The sequence below is a fragment of the Somniosus microcephalus genome, chromosome 1 (assembly GCF_052327205.1).
Source record: "Somniosus microcephalus isolate GS21.2 chromosome 1, FLI_Smic_1.0, whole genome shotgun sequence".
NCBI lineage: Eukaryota > Metazoa > Chordata > Chondrichthyes > Squaliformes > Somniosidae > Somniosus > Somniosus microcephalus.
The window spans coordinates 231,925,296-231,940,728 of record NC_140987.1 but is presented as its reverse complement, the minus strand read 5'-3'; the positions used below and the strand labels follow the sequence as shown (position 1 = coordinate 231,940,728).

Sequence of the window (15,433 nt, the reverse complement as noted above, 5' to 3'; positions counted from 1 at the left end):
GCACCATAAGTGAATAGCTTTGTGCTTTACCTGGAAGTGTTTGGGTCATAACAGTGAAGCTAATCCAGGCTCCCATCTGCAGCAAGTAAGAGAACATGAATTAACGTACATTATAAGGCAGCATATTTCTGATCAACAGATACCAATGCTTTCCAAACTCTTCCACAGATAACAGAATACAACGTCCCCATCTGTCTCAATTGGTAATGACAGCGGCCTAGTCTTTTTACTTCCCAACCAATCCCCACCGTCTTTTCAGTGGATTGGGGTGGGGATTGACGGCAAGCCATTGTGGAATGCCTTCCACCACGCTCCTGCCTCCTAGATGTTTGCCAGGGCAGATTTTGGCAGCGCAGCGTGTGGCAATTTGATGCTTACGGCATGCTTCCCACATTTGCTTAGTTCAAATTCTGGACATGTGACCGTCTGTTAGGCTCTGAGATCCAGTATTCAAAAGCGGTGGAGGGAGCATCAGGGCTTCAAGGGAGATACTGCACCAGTATTCATCAAGAAGTTTGTCACTATCTCCAGGTGCCAGTAATCCTGCTTCTGCCACTTTTTGGTGTTTTATACTTCTACAGATTAATTTTGCAGGGTAATTGGGAGAATTTCTTTTAGTTGTACATTACCATCTCAAACATTGTGAAGCTAGGCTGCATGGGCTTGGCGTAAAACATCATTCAAATCAGTCTATATCAGTCAGCCAAGTGATTTGATACAATAAAATGATCAAATAATTAATTACCTCATATGTGTAGTTAGGGCAGGAGACCAGTTTGAAAAGCCATGTGAAAGGATTGTATGTGGGTCTTACAAAATGAGTCTTAGTACCTCAAGGAAAACAAAATACAGATATTACAGCACTTGACACTAAATAGCTTACATTTAAATAATGCCTTTCAAGTCAGAAAGCGCTTTACAGCCAATTTATCCATTATTTTGATGTGTAGTGCCATTGTAATTTGGGAAACACAGCAACCATTATGTGTACAGTAAGATCCCACAATTAACCATGAGATACTGATCAGATAAACTATTTTAGTGATGTTGGTTGAGTGAAAAATATTGGCCAGGACACCAGGGAGAACTCCCCTGCTCCTCTTCATAATAGTGCCATGGAATCTTTTATGTCCACCTGAGAGAGCAGACGGGGCCTCACTTTAACATCTTATCCGAAATACAGAACCTCCAACAGTGCAGCACTCCCTCAGTATTGAACTGGAGTGTCAGCCTGGATTATGTGCTCAAAGCTTTGGGGTGGGACCTACGACCCATGACTCAGAGGCGAGAGTGCTACCAATGAGCCACGGATAACACTTGTGCAAGCCAATGCTTAAAATTCAAGATAATTTGGAAATCATTCAATTCAAACCAGACAAAATGTCAGATCGCGCTAAGTGTTGCAGTGAATAAAGGGGAAAACCAAGGATTGCTGCTATTGTTATGTCATTACAAGTTAGTACAATGTAATAACAGGCAGTAAATGGCAATTAAATGAAAATTGTACTTACCTGTTTTATGCACCTGAACTAAAACAACATTTGTAAAATAATTTCCAGCTCCACAGACCTAGAGGGAAGAGTACAATTATTATTTGCTTTGAATAACTCATCAGTTAATGGATAAAGCCAGGTACAATGCATTAGTGGAATTAACCATCTTACACAGTTGCAGAATGTGTAATTAGGCTGTGAGATAAATTGAGAATTTGTCTTGGCCAGGACAGAGATTTGATAACTAGCTCTGCTCGAGACTTCTGAGATACCTTTCTCATGAGTTATGGTCCATTTTGAAGGCAGAGATAATTAATGTTCATCACTGTTGGCTTTGACCATAACTGCTTCTTTAAAACAAAGAATAAGTTTAAGTAAATGCCCAAGCCAAGATTTTATGCATTATACATCATGACAAAAGGAGCTTGCAGTGAGGCAAATTAATGATCTAACACTGTGCCTTTGACTTACCCAGTTTGCCATGATAAATCTCTTCTGGTATGTGTGCCAAAGGAGGAAAACATAAATGTTCATTTTTTTCTTTAATGTCCACACCTATCAAAGCCACACAGCTGCACAATATGGTGGCACATTTATGATTTACAGGAAACTTTGTGTTATCCGGAGGCTAAATGTCCGACAAGCTCGAGCCACCGGCAAAAATCAGGAGCCGTTTTGTTAGTTTTTTTTTCTTCTCGTGGCTTTTTTTTTTCAACAGTCAGGCTCTGCAAAGTCTCTCTGAAGCTGTTGCTAAGCGACAGAGGCGCTTCCAAGGTACGGCCGACTGTTTAGAAGCTGTTGCTAAGCAACAGTGTTTGTTGCCAGATACGGAGCTGAAAAGCTCCGTATGCTTCAACATTAATGCTGGTTTGTCCGGCAGTTTTGAGGGAACGGCAACAGCTCGGTCCCGTCAGTGCCGGATAGCACAAAGTTTCCTGTATATATAAAAATAATTATTCCATTTTTAGCATATGAGAAAATAACAGCGATGTACAAACCACTTTCGCCCCTATGCAGATCCTGAACCCCAGATTCTAACGTAACCCACCAGGTGGAAACGGGACAGATTTGGATCAGAACCCCTGCCCAATTTAACGCTCCATTGAAGTCAACTTCATGAAATCTATTTGTATGTGATTAGCAACATTCACATTGCAATGCTGGAAAAAGAATATTTTGAGGTGGTCAGAATTTTGCATGAAGTGGGAAATAAAATTCAGTCCCAATCCACAAATTTTGTTTGTCCTCCTCGCATCGAAACGGTTTTTCAATGTAAAGAAGTAGCAAACTTTACAGTGAGGTTATCAGTTATTCCCCAAAATTTTGTTTCATTAATTGTTATTTTGGAGGAAGCAGGTTCTTCATAATCTTTTCTATTAACATTATGGATTAAACAATAATTTATAAATAAGCTAAGACTCTTCGGATTGTGTTTTTTTCATTTGTAAGGTTTTTTCATACTGAACCTAAAAAATGAAACATATTTTGGGGCAAAAATATTTAATTTTATTATGGTCTGCCATGTAGGAATACTCCTTGTTAGAAATTAGGGGTAGCTAAAAATATATATGATTGTGCAAATGAAAATGTAACGTGCATAATACTGGGTTTAAATGATTGTATTAGTGCTTGGGACAAGTAAGGGGATAAGTCGTGTTGTACTAGGACTGTGTAAGTTTCATTTTCCTGGAGGCTTGTATTAGACTTTGAAACAAAACGTCTTCAGTTAGTTAGATTAGATGAGGCATAACATTCCAGACAGGGGCCCACAGTATGGCCTTGTCAGCTAACAACAGGATAGCTGTCTGTTGTTTGTAAGTTTAGGATTTTGACTCTGTTGTTGTGTCCTTAATTTCGCCAATGAAGGCCCATCCTATGTTTCTTTCATTATTACTAATAACCATATTATAATGCTAAAGGTAGAATTTGGAGTTTGTTTAACTGAACTGCTTGTGAAGATAATTAACAGTTAATTAGTGTAAAGGACATAAAATAGAAGGAATTTATGAGAGTTAAGGTACCATCTTAGGATGGAATAGTCTGTTAGATTAAGGGGAGATGGTTTGGATTGTGGCTGGTTGAGTCAGACAGCTCTGGCTTGGGCCTCTGATTTAATGGCTCAAAGCTGTGCCTGGTACATGCACTGGCTGCACCAGGGGGGACAAGACAGTATGAGATAAGAGACTATTGCTTGGAAGGAAAGGTCCGGATGAGATAAGGGAAGACAGTCCTCAAGATGCTGTAAGGCCATGACTGGTCAAGTACAGAAAGCATGTGTAATGGTTGTGAAGACCCCCTGAGGGAGGGTCTTCATCAGGAAGTTTAGACAAAAAATGCAACATGCCATTGGACACATTATTTTAAGGGGAAACTCTATATGTTAAATGGCCTTGTCCATTATTCTATCTCAGGCCCACCCCTAAAAAGAGAATAAAAGGAAGAGCTAAAGAACTCTTAGCTCAGACCGTGGAGCAAGGGGTTCCCAAGAGTGGAAACAGTGGTCTAACACTCTTCAGAGAGTGGACACATGTGGACCCTAAACTAACACTCTTAGGAAGTTCAGAAAAAGAGAGATATATAAGACAAGAAAGAGGACAAATAAGAGTTGTTCATGCACGGCAGCCGTCTGTCCGATAGAAACATAGAAGATAGGAGCAGGAGTAGACCATTCGGCCCCTCAAGCCTGCTCCGCCATTTAATGAGATCATGGCTGATCATCCAAATTCAGTACCCTGTCCCTGCTTTCTCCTCATATCCCTTGATCACATTAGCCTTAAGAAATATATCTAACTCCTTCTTGAATATATTTAATGAATTGTCTTCAACTGCCTTCTGTGGTAGAGAATTCCACAGGTTCACCACTCTCTGGGTGAAGAAATTCCTCCTCATCTCAGTCCTAAATGGCTCACCCCTTATCCTTAGACAGTGACCCCTGGTTCTGAACTCCCCCGCCATCGGGAAAATCCTTCCTGCATGTAGTGTGTCTAGTCCTTAGAATTTTATAAGTTTCAATGCGATCCCCTCTCATTCTTCTAAACTCTAGCGAATACAAGCTCAATCAACCCAATCTCTCCCTGTGGTACCCCACTAGTCACTGCCTGCCACTCGGAAAAAGACCCATTTATTCTAACTCTTTGCTTCCTGTCTGCCAACCAGTTCTCTATCGAAGTCAGTACCTTACCCCCAATCCCATGTGCTTTAACTTTGCATGCTAATCTCTTATGTGGGACCTTATCGAAAGCCTTCTTAAAGTCCAAATACACCACATCCAATGGTTCTCCCTTATCTATTCTACCAGTTACATCCTCAAAAAATTCCAGTAGATTAGTCAAGCACGATTTACCTTTTGTAAATCCATGTTGACTTTGTCTGATCCTGTCACTGTTTTCCAAGTGCTCTGCTGTTACATCTTTTATAATGGACTTCAACATTTTCCCCACTACCGATGTCAGGTTTACAGGTCTATAATTCTATAATTCCCCGTTTTCTCTCGACCAACTGTTTTGAATAGTGGGGTTACATTAGCTACCCTCCAATCCATGGGAACTGTTCCAGAGTCTATAGAATTTTGGAAGATGACCAGCAATGCATCTACTATTTCTAGGGCTACTTCCTTAAGTACCCTAGGATGTTGATTATCAGGTCATGGGGATGTATTGGCCTTCAATCCCATCAATTTCCCGAACACCATTTCCCTACAAATACTGATTCCATTCAATTCCTCCCTCTCATTAGACCGTATGTTCCCCGACATCTCTGGGGGTTATTTGTGTCCTCCTTTGTGAAGAAAGAGCTAAAGTATGCATTTAATTGGTCTGCCCCTTCTTTGTTCCCCATTATAAATTCCCCTGATTCTGACTGCAAGGGACCTACGCTTGACTTCACCAATCCTTTTCTCTTCACATATCTATAGAAGCTTTTACAGTCAGTTTTTATGTTCCCTGCAAGCTTACTCACATATTCTATTTTCCCCCTTTTAATTAAACCCTTTGTCCTTTGCTAAGTCTTAAACTGCTCCCAATCCTCAGATTTGCTGCTTTTTCTGGCCAATTTATATGTCCTCTCCTTGAATCTTATGCTATCCCTAATTTCCCTTTTTAGCCACGGTTGAGTCTCCTTTTTTGTTTTCTTCTTATGCCAAACAGGGATGAACAAATTCTGTAGTTCATCCATGCGATCTTTAAATGTTTGCCATTGCCTATCCGCTGTCAACCCTTTAAGTAACGTTCCCCAATCCATCCTAGCCAACTTGCGCCTCATACCATCATAGTTTCCTTTATTTAAATTCAGGACCCTAGTCTCTGTGTCAAATACTTCACTCTCCATCTTAATGAAGAATTCTATTATATTATGATGGCTCCGCCCCAAGGGGCCTCGCACAACAAGATTGCTAATTAATCCTTTCTCGTTACATAATACCCAGTCTAAGATGGCCTGATCTCTAGTTGGTTCCTTGAGATATTGGTCCAGGAAACCTCCTGTATACACTCTAGGAATTCCTCCTCCACAGTATTGTTACTAATTTGGTTAGTCCAGTCTATATGTAGATTAAAGTCACCCATGATAACTGCCGTGCCCTTTTTGCACGTGTCTCTAATTTCCTGATTAATGCCATTCCCAAACTCAGCTTTACTGTTTGGGGGTCTGTATACAACTCCCACTAACGTTTTCTGCCCCTTGGTATTTCTCAGCACTACCCATACAGATTTCACATCATCAGAGCTAATATACTTGCTTACTATTGTGTTAACCTCCTCTTTAACCAGCAATTCTACCCCACCTCCTTTTCCTTTTTGCCTGTCTTTCCTGAATATTGAATACCCCTGGATGTTGAATTCCCAGCCTTGGTCACCCTGGAGCCATGTCTCCGTAATCCCAATTATATCATATCTGTTTACATCTATTTGCGCAGCTAATTCATCCAACTTATTACGAATGCTCCTCGCATTAAGACATAAAGCCTTCAGGCTTTTTTTTTTTTAAAAACACTCTTAGACCTTTTAGAATTATTATTTACTGTGAACATGTTTGATTTACACCCTTGATTTCTCTGACTGCCACTTTTGCTTTTCTCCTTCCTGTCTTTTGCTTCTATCCTTGCTTCCCTTTCCTCTGTCTCCCTGCACAGGTTCTCAACCCACTGCCATTTTAGTTTAAACCCTCCCCAACAGCACTAGCAAACACTCCCCCTAGGACAGGTGCAAACTGTCCAGTTTGTACTTGTCCCACCTCCCCCAGAACTGGTTCCAATGTCCCAGGAATTTGAATCCCTCCCCCTTGCACCTTTCCTCTAGCCATGTTTTCAGCTGAAATATCCTTCTATTTCTACACTGACTAGCACGTTTCACTGGTAGCAACTCTGCGATTACTACGTTTGAGGACCTATTTTTTAATTTACCTCCTAACTCCCTATATTCAGCTTTTAGGACCTCATCCTGGTATTTACCTATATCGTTGGTACCTATATGCACCACAAAAACTGTCTGTTCACCCTCCCCCTCCAGAATGCCCTGCAGCCACTCTGAGAAATCTTTGACCCTTGCACCAGGGAGGCAACATACCATCCCGGAGTCTTGTTTGCAGACACAGAAATGCCTATCTATTCCCCTTACAATAGAATCCCCTATCACTATAGCTCTCCCATTCTATTTCCTCCCATCCTGTGCAGCAGAACCACCCATGGTGCCAGGAAGTTGGCTGCTGCTGCCTTCTCCCGATAAGCCATCTCCCTCAACAATATCCAAAATGGTATATCTGTTTGAGAGGGCAATGGCCACAGGGGACACCTGCACTATCTGCCTGCGCCTAGTACTCTGCCTGGCGGTCACCCATTCCCTTCCTGCCTGTGCAGACTTTACCTGTGGTGTGACCAACTGATTAAACGTGATATCCACGATGTCCTCAGCATCGCGAGTGCTCCATCCTGTTTCCATTCACAGCTCCAGCGCCGCAATGCAGTTTGCCAGTAGCTGCATCTGGATACACTTCCCGTACACATGGTTGTCAGGGACACAGGAAGTGTCCCTGATTTCCCACATAGTGCAGGTGGAGCATGCCACAGGGACGAGCTGTGCTGCCATGACTTACCCTTTAATTAATTTAAATTAAATTAAATCAAATCAATGCCACTAATTACACTACAATTAAATGATATACTCAAGGGCCCTTGTTTACTAGCAATCCCCGCTACACAACAGAGACCTTAGAAACTATAACCACAAAAATTAAGACCTTCTAAACTTTATAAACTATTAACCTTAACTGTCAAACTATATAGTGTAAATACGCACTTGGCCATACTCACCCAATCAGCTGCTTCCTCCTGCCCGCGTCACTTTTTGAATCATGGCGTAGCTCTGGAACGCCACCGCCGGTCTGCGAGATTGTCCGGCCTTTGAAAAAAAGCCCGTGAAAGTAAGTTTAAATACTCACTCTCTCCTGCTGCTCCCGGTAGGGTCCAGTACCAGCTCCTTGTCACAGTCGTATGTTTTTGCTATATAACTAGTGTGTTATATTCCATCCTAAACTCCAATTAAACACAATGGGTTGGATTTTGATACTGGGGCGGGCTAGGGTCGTGTAATCTGCATTTAGTGTTAGCCACCCGATTCTAAATCGATGTGGGAACATGATGCCATTTTAACTTAATTGGCCATTGAGTTCCAACGTGTGGGAACCCATGGCCAATGAGTTTTTCCAGTCTGAAAGTCGCCTCTGATGATGTCATCATTGCTGCTGCATTTAAGGTCTGCAACAAGCCTTCCTTCTTCTGCAGACTGCCAAGCTTTTGCCCTTGCATGTTAGAGTCACCTGCAGGAAGAATGGCCAGCCAGAGACCTAGGTCTGCACCCCGTTTTGTTGATGTTGCCCTGCAGGCTTTAGTAGAGGGAGCAAGAGCAAATAAAGAGGTGCTCTTCCCTTCTTCAGGGAGGAAGAAGCCTCCCCAGCAAACCAAGGCTGTGTAGATCCAGGTGGCAGAGGAGGTCAACTCTTTGTGAATAACCCGCAGAAATGGCTTCAGTGCAGGAAGAGGTTTTGTGACCTTCTGCGCACTGGAAAAGTGAGTATGTATTTCCCATCATCCTCAATCTGATCCCCATTGCCTCTCCTCACCAGCACTCAGCTTTAGCAATCTCTTCCTCCACATCCCACTTGACACTATCATCCATGCACCCTTACTCATTCCCTCCCTCTCCATAGTCACATTCACCTAACTATCCGACTATGCAGCCCTCACACTCCCTATCACTATGATGTAATTACAACTTACAATACACAGAGAGGGCCCTTGGTCTTGCCACCTCACTCCAACTTTGTCTCCTTCTAAGCATCTATGCTATGGATTCTTTACACTCACTCCTTCATTCTCACTCAAACTCCACTTGTCTCCCTCATTGCAGGAAAAGAGAGCTCACAATAAGAGGGAAAGAGCGAGGACAGGAGGAGGGCCACCCTCAGTAGCCCAGCTCACCACCTGGGAGGAAGCGTTCCTGGAGATCGTGGGAGTGGAGGAAGATTCCCAAGTGGGGGGCGGACAGACGGGCACATCACAGCAAGCTGGTGACAGAATAGTTCTCCATCTCTCTCAACGACATTGCACGAGTTGCGGATAATGATTCTGAAGCTCTAACAGATGGACTTATGATCATCTGCAATATGCAATGTGCATGTAACCTTGGCCTCACATCTCTGACTCTTTCCTTTACTCCCCTACAGGACAATCGCAAGCACCCGTCCCACTATCCAGGAGGAAGAGCATGAGCCTCAAGACTCCTCAGAGGAAGCTGCAACCTCTGAGGGTGCAGCGTCAGCAGAATTCACCGCACCAAGCACCAGTGCAGACACTCACACCTCGGAGGGAACATCGCGAGATAGTCAACACCTGGTGTATCACAGCTCACAAGTGAGCATCAGCAGATTGTGGAGACAGGGACAGCAGTGGAGAGTCGTCGGTGGGCGCAGGACTCTGCCAGCTCGGCTCAGCTGCATGTCGACCCTCTGCCTCTGGGACCATCCATAAGATCAGCGGTGCTGGAACTCCAGGAACAGATGCAGGAGTCTCTGGCAGGTTTTGTCTCCAGGGTCGATGTGAGTGTGGAGCGAATGGAGGTGTCCATTGCGAACATGAGCAGAGCCATTGTGGAGTCATTGGCACATGAACGCATCACCAGGGAAAGGATGGCAACCTCCGTGAAAATGAGGGCAACCTCCGTCGAAAGGATGGCTACAGTAGACGAGAGGATGTTTGCGGCCATGGAGGAGATAAGTCGCCAGAGTGCAGAAAACATGGTGAGTGTTCAGAATAGAATGACTTCTCTGGAGGAGCAATGATTATCTATTGAACACAGAAACCAGACCTTCATGGAAGTCCTTCTGAGTAGGACTTCCAGTGCAGATATGGGTCCCCATGGCCCCCCTGATGTGCACCAAGGTGCTCTCAAGATACTTGCAAGTGCTGAGGTGGACCTGACCCATGAGAGGGATGTTGTTTGCAGAGAACAAGGAAGTGGGATCACCTCTCCAAGCGCTCACACTTCTATGCCACTGACAAGTCCTCGGGCAGAGCCCCACCAGAGTCCGCACCCAACTGAGATTGGCGTCTCAAGCCCTGCACAGCCACATGTGCAGCAGACTGTTGGCGAGCCCTCACAGGTTCGCAACCCCAGAGGACACCTGCCAAAGGTGTCGAGACACGAGCAGCAAGAAAGTGAATGAGGGGCCTCCACATCTGCTGAAGCCACAGGGGAAGCACCATGTAGGAACACGCTTAAGAGAAAGATAGTGCACAAATAGTCACAATAGTCACAAGAGTAGTCACTTGGGTGAAATTTTATGTTTTATGTTAAAAAGCCATCAGATGATTACTGTAAATAAAAAATCTGATGGCTACTGCTGTAGTTGTGGCGTGTGTCATTTTGTGAATGGGACTTCCACATTGAGGGCTTAGGATTACTTGCAATTGTCAGTATGGTGGTCAAATTGCGAGGAATCCACTGGTTCTTGGCCATTGTTGATGCTCAGGTAAAAAGCTGCGAGGCAAAAGTGCTTACTTGGCTAGGCTAAGCAAATCTGGCCAAGATGAGTGCGTTCCTTGCATCCCGGGCAGCAATGTTCTCGCCTACTGCTGCCGCTGGTTGATGGGCCTCTGCAAGATGTTTGCTTTCGCTCTCCTCTTCCTCCTCCTCTTCATCGGAGGAGGATATGTGACGAGCCACTTGGTCCTCATGAATCTGCAAGCCACGACGCTGTGCCATGTTGTGAAGTGCACAGCAAACCACGACGATTCTGGAAACCCTGGCTGCTGAGCACTGCAGGGCTCCACCTGATCTATCCAGGCATCTGAAGCGCATCTTCAGCAAACCGATGGTTTGCTCAATTATGGCTCTGGTGGAAATGTGGCTGGAGTTGTAGCTCTCCTCAGCTTCGTTGGATGGGCTCCTCAATGGTGTCATTAACCACATCTTCAGGGGATAGCCCTTGTCTCCAAGTAGCCATCCGTTAATTTGGTCTGGCGGACTGAATAGCAGAGGCACACTAGACTGGCGCAGTATGAAGGAGTCATGGCAACTGCTAGGGTACTTGACACAAACATGCACAATTTCCTTCTTGTGGTCACACACCAGCTGAACATTAAGGGAGTGGAATCCCTTGAGTTTGACAAAAATATCTGGATTGTGATGGGGTGCCTTAAGGGCCACATGTGTGCAGTCAACGATGCCCTGCACCCTTGTAAATCCTGCCAGATTAACTAATCCAACCGCACACGCCGTGACACTTGCTTGATCCTTGGTGAAATGGATGTGATTGTGCGCAATGGCAAAGAGGGCATCGGTTACCTGCGTGATGCAAGTGTGTGCGGCCGCTTGGGAGATGCCGCGAATGTCTGCTGCTGATCCCTGGAATGAGCCTGAGGCAAAAAAGTTGAGTGCGGTGGCGACTTTGACGGCCACTCGTAAGGCTTGTCCACCTGGTCCTCTGGGCTCCAAGTCTTGTTGCAGCATTGCGCAGATGTCACCCACTACCACTCACGAAAGTCGGAGCTGCCTTTGGCACTGCTGCTCAGACATCTTGAGGTAGCTGACCCCGTGTCTGTAGGCCCTGTTTGGGGGGTATCTCCTGCGCCGATGGGCTTCCATGCGCTGGCCCCTTCTGGCCTGTGCAGCTTCAGGTGGGTGAGCAGCAGCTTGGCGCTCCTGTCGTTGCTGCTGATGTTGGTGCTGCTGCTGTTGGTGCTGCTGTTGTTCATGGTTCTGCTGGTGCCACGGCTGGTCTTCACCCTCATCTGATGTCCAGAAGGGATGGAAATAAATGGCTCCCATGCTTCTGGTATATGTCTCAGTTAATGTAGCGCTATGTCAAGGTGGCGAAAGGGCTTTCCCAGGAGTCACACTGGAGATGAGTGTCAGGCTCCAAACTTCCACAGCTGTGGATATGCCTTCTAAAAGATCCCCCAGACTTAAGACAACAACATCCTGCCACCTGCCAATGATGGCTGATCAAATCTCCTCTTTAATGGTTGAGCTGCAGCTGATAGTCAGCAATCTAATTGTGCTACTGCCAGGTTCCACCGTCATGTTTCAGAACAGGTGTGCTTCACGTGGGAAAAGGGTTAAAATCACAAAGGCCTATCAAAATGGCATTATAGAGGCAATTTAGTGCTTGTTAAGGGCCTTAACGGCCTATCCTGCATCTTGGAGGCAGGACGGAGATGGGACCAGTAGATACGATTTAATGAAAATTGCTTGGAGGCGGGATGGAGGTGGGGTTGAGCCCGTCCACCAGCTTTTGCAATTTTAAACCCCCACACGCCTCCAATCCCGCCTCAACGGCCCAATGAAATTCGAGCCCAATATACCCACCATATTGGTTTGCGCTCAATCCTGTTTACCAGAGATACGTGAATCTCTACATCCTACATTAATATTCCATGAAGTACACATACATATAGATCTTGCTAACTTGGCCAACACAGGCCACTTCACAGTAGTGGCCACCTTGGGAGGGTTGGCTTCCTCTTTTATTCATGCTCTCCTTCCGCAATATTGAGAGATTCTGCTCAAGTAGCAGCTTGTCAGAACCAGTTGAGTCATCATCACAGCAAGAGTGTTAGCTTTCCACCAGATAGTCTGAATTGGAGCTGTACTTCAATGGGCTCCTGGTCCCAGGAACCCATTATAGCAGTGAATAAAATATCTGCAAACCAGCAAGTTGCAACTAACATCATTCGAAGTGTTCTTTAGATTAGATTTAACCCTGGTTTATTTTTAAATTTAGAACAAAATGAATCACAGAAACTGAGTTGCAAAACACTTCTCTGATTAAAATTCAGGTCAAAAGCCTTCCTTCTCAAGAATGTTTTAATAAAACTCAATTCTTTTGAGAACTTCCTCGGTGTAATGGATTGAAATCGGGATGTAGGATCTTAGTAACAAATGTGTGAATGCATTTGTACAAAATCCCTTTTTCCAGTATTTTAATGAAGGTGTTGACCATTAATGTCTGCATTAAAATACCAAACAAGGGAACTCTAATTTACTATATTAATGCAGTCATCATAAAGAGTCATTCAAATCCACAAATCCCTAACTCTTACTAAATTATATTTTCCTCCTCTCTTTACTGCTCCTTGTGCCATGCCTCATTCTCCAATTATGAGGGTGAGCTTGGTAATATTATTCTAGCACCAATCAGTCAGAAATGCACAAGAGTACCAAGGAGGGTGAGGCAGAACAGTACTCTTGCCATCCAAGTTATCCTCTCTCCTTCTCTATGGAGATGCATCTCGGGTGTTGCTCAGATTGGAGAAGAATTAGAAGTGTTATTTCCCAAGGAATCAGTGCTATATCCACTTTTGTTCTTGGTATATGCAGATGATTTGCATTTGGCCATAGGAACAGGAGTAGGCCATTCAGCCCCTCGATCCTGTTCCACCATTCAATTAGATCATGGCTAATCTAATTCAAAACTTTAGGTACAAATCCATTTACCTGCCTTGGTTCCATGTCCCTAATACAATTAACTGACAAAAATCTATCAATCTCTGTTTTGAAATTTTCAATTGACCGAGCCTCAAAAGCTTTTGGGGGAAAGAGTGCCAGATTTCCACTACACTTTATGAAGAAATGCCTCCTGACATCACTCCTTAATGGCCTAGCTCTAATTTTATGATTATTCCCCCTTATTTCCTACGTTAAAACAGTCACTACACTTCAAAAGTACTTCATTGGCTGTAAAGTGCTTTGGGACATCCTGAGGTCATGAAAGGTGCTATATAAATGCAAGTCTTTCTTTCTTTGTTCTGGACTCCCTTATCAGAGGAAATAGTTTACCTCTATCTACGCATCTTTTCAAGCATCTTAAACACCTCAATTAGATCACCCTTTAACCTTCTATACTCAAGGGAATACAAGCCTAGTCTATGCAACCTGTCCTCCTAATTTAACACTTTTAGCACCTGTAGTATTTTGGTGAATCTGAACTGCACCCCCTTAAAGGTCAATATATCCTTCCTGAGGTGCGGAGCCCAGAACTGATGCAGTGTCCAGATGTGGTCTAACCAGAGCGTTACACAACTGTAGCATAACCTCCATCCCACTGTATTCCAGCCCTCTTGAGATAAAGACTAAGGGGGAAAAATTTGGTTGCTTTGCGCTTCCCATTAGCGCCCTAAGAGGGCACTAACGGGGAGCACTGTGCCGGAATAAGCCATATTCCAAGAGATACACCATCATATGAATAGATTTCTGACATTATTAATACATGAGAAACTGGGTTTAAAAATCTAAAAAACCTCAGACACAAGCTGTAGACAGAAATACAGGGTTCTGAGATAAAGATCAGTTGTTAACAAAGTTGTAAACACCACAAGCTTTTGAAATGGGAATTGGTTAAATATGCTAAAACAATGGCCCTATTGAAAGAGCAGTTTGTTGCTTCCAGAGAGCCTGGAGTTTGGAGGCAAATCAATTAAATGCCCAGTTTAAAGTGTTAAAAACAAACACATTGAACAGGAACACAGAAACATAAAAAGAGGCATGTGCCTTTGAAAAGATGACATCAAGTAAAAGAAACACCTGCTGGTCAAATAGATTTTATGTTAAACTTGAAAGACAGGAGACATAAGACGATAATATAACCATTGAGATAGCAGGAAAACAAGTAACCACCCTAGTTGAAGTGTTTTTAATTTACATATAGTAAATAAGATACCAACAGAAAACTTTGAAGATATGACTTCAATAGATGACACCAAGCAATCACATGGTTTGTGTATTGAACTTGGATCAGTTAGGAGTCATGACGTCTGCTAAAACCAGTTAAGCCAATATTAAAAATTGAATGAAAGATCTTCGATAAGAATGACATCAAATAAATACTACTGTCATATTGTTTTAATGATAACTATTGAACACCTAAAGGTAGAGACAGAAGTCTGAGAGTTGGCAGCTGAACTGACAGTAAGAATAGAAAGCATTCAACAGAGATATTACTAATGATAATTAGCTTGCATCAGCAGAAAACTTCAAAAAATATACCACTAAAAAAAGGTATAAAAATAAGAGCTTTTCAGATAAACAGGCAGAAGTCGCTGGAAGGGCAAGCGTTTCTCAACTTCACAGGCACGCTCTGTAAGTTTTTAACTTTGAGTCTCAGGTAATCAAGTTATTTGATTTTGGTGGATATTCTGGATTAAGAAGTAGAAGGGTGGAAATGTAACAAAGTTAAGATTTGAGAACAAGGATCTCTGAGAATAAGATTGTGTAAGCTAATTTTATTTTGAACTGTAAAAGTTGCAATTGAATCAACAGCTGTTAACTGTATGTTGGCTCTTAAATAAATCTATATATTTTTAGAATTGTCTCAAGTAGTATTTCTGTATCAATCTCGCGAACGCAATTTCTGTACACACTTTTGTGAGGAGTTGCAGAATTCTGGGGGGG

The 15,433-nt window shown here is 43.4% G+C and overlaps 1 protein-coding gene across 1 annotated transcript in view; it reads right to left on the bottom strand.

Annotated features, from left to right (window-relative positions):
• LOC147124677 (trans-2,3-enoyl-CoA reductase-like) overlaps positions 1 to 15,433 on the bottom strand; it is a 287,573-nt gene that overhangs the window by 13,625 nt on the left and 258,515 nt on the right. Inside the window, exons 9-11 of the mRNA XM_085991303.1 lie at positions 1,512 to 1,569; positions 746 to 831; positions 31 to 76 (exon numbers count right to left, since the gene is read on the bottom strand). Coding sequence (XP_085847429.1) covers positions 31 to 76; positions 746 to 831; positions 1,512 to 1,569 — 190 coding nt within the window. The remainder of the gene's footprint in view (positions 1 to 30; positions 77 to 745; positions 832 to 1,511; positions 1,570 to 15,433) is intronic.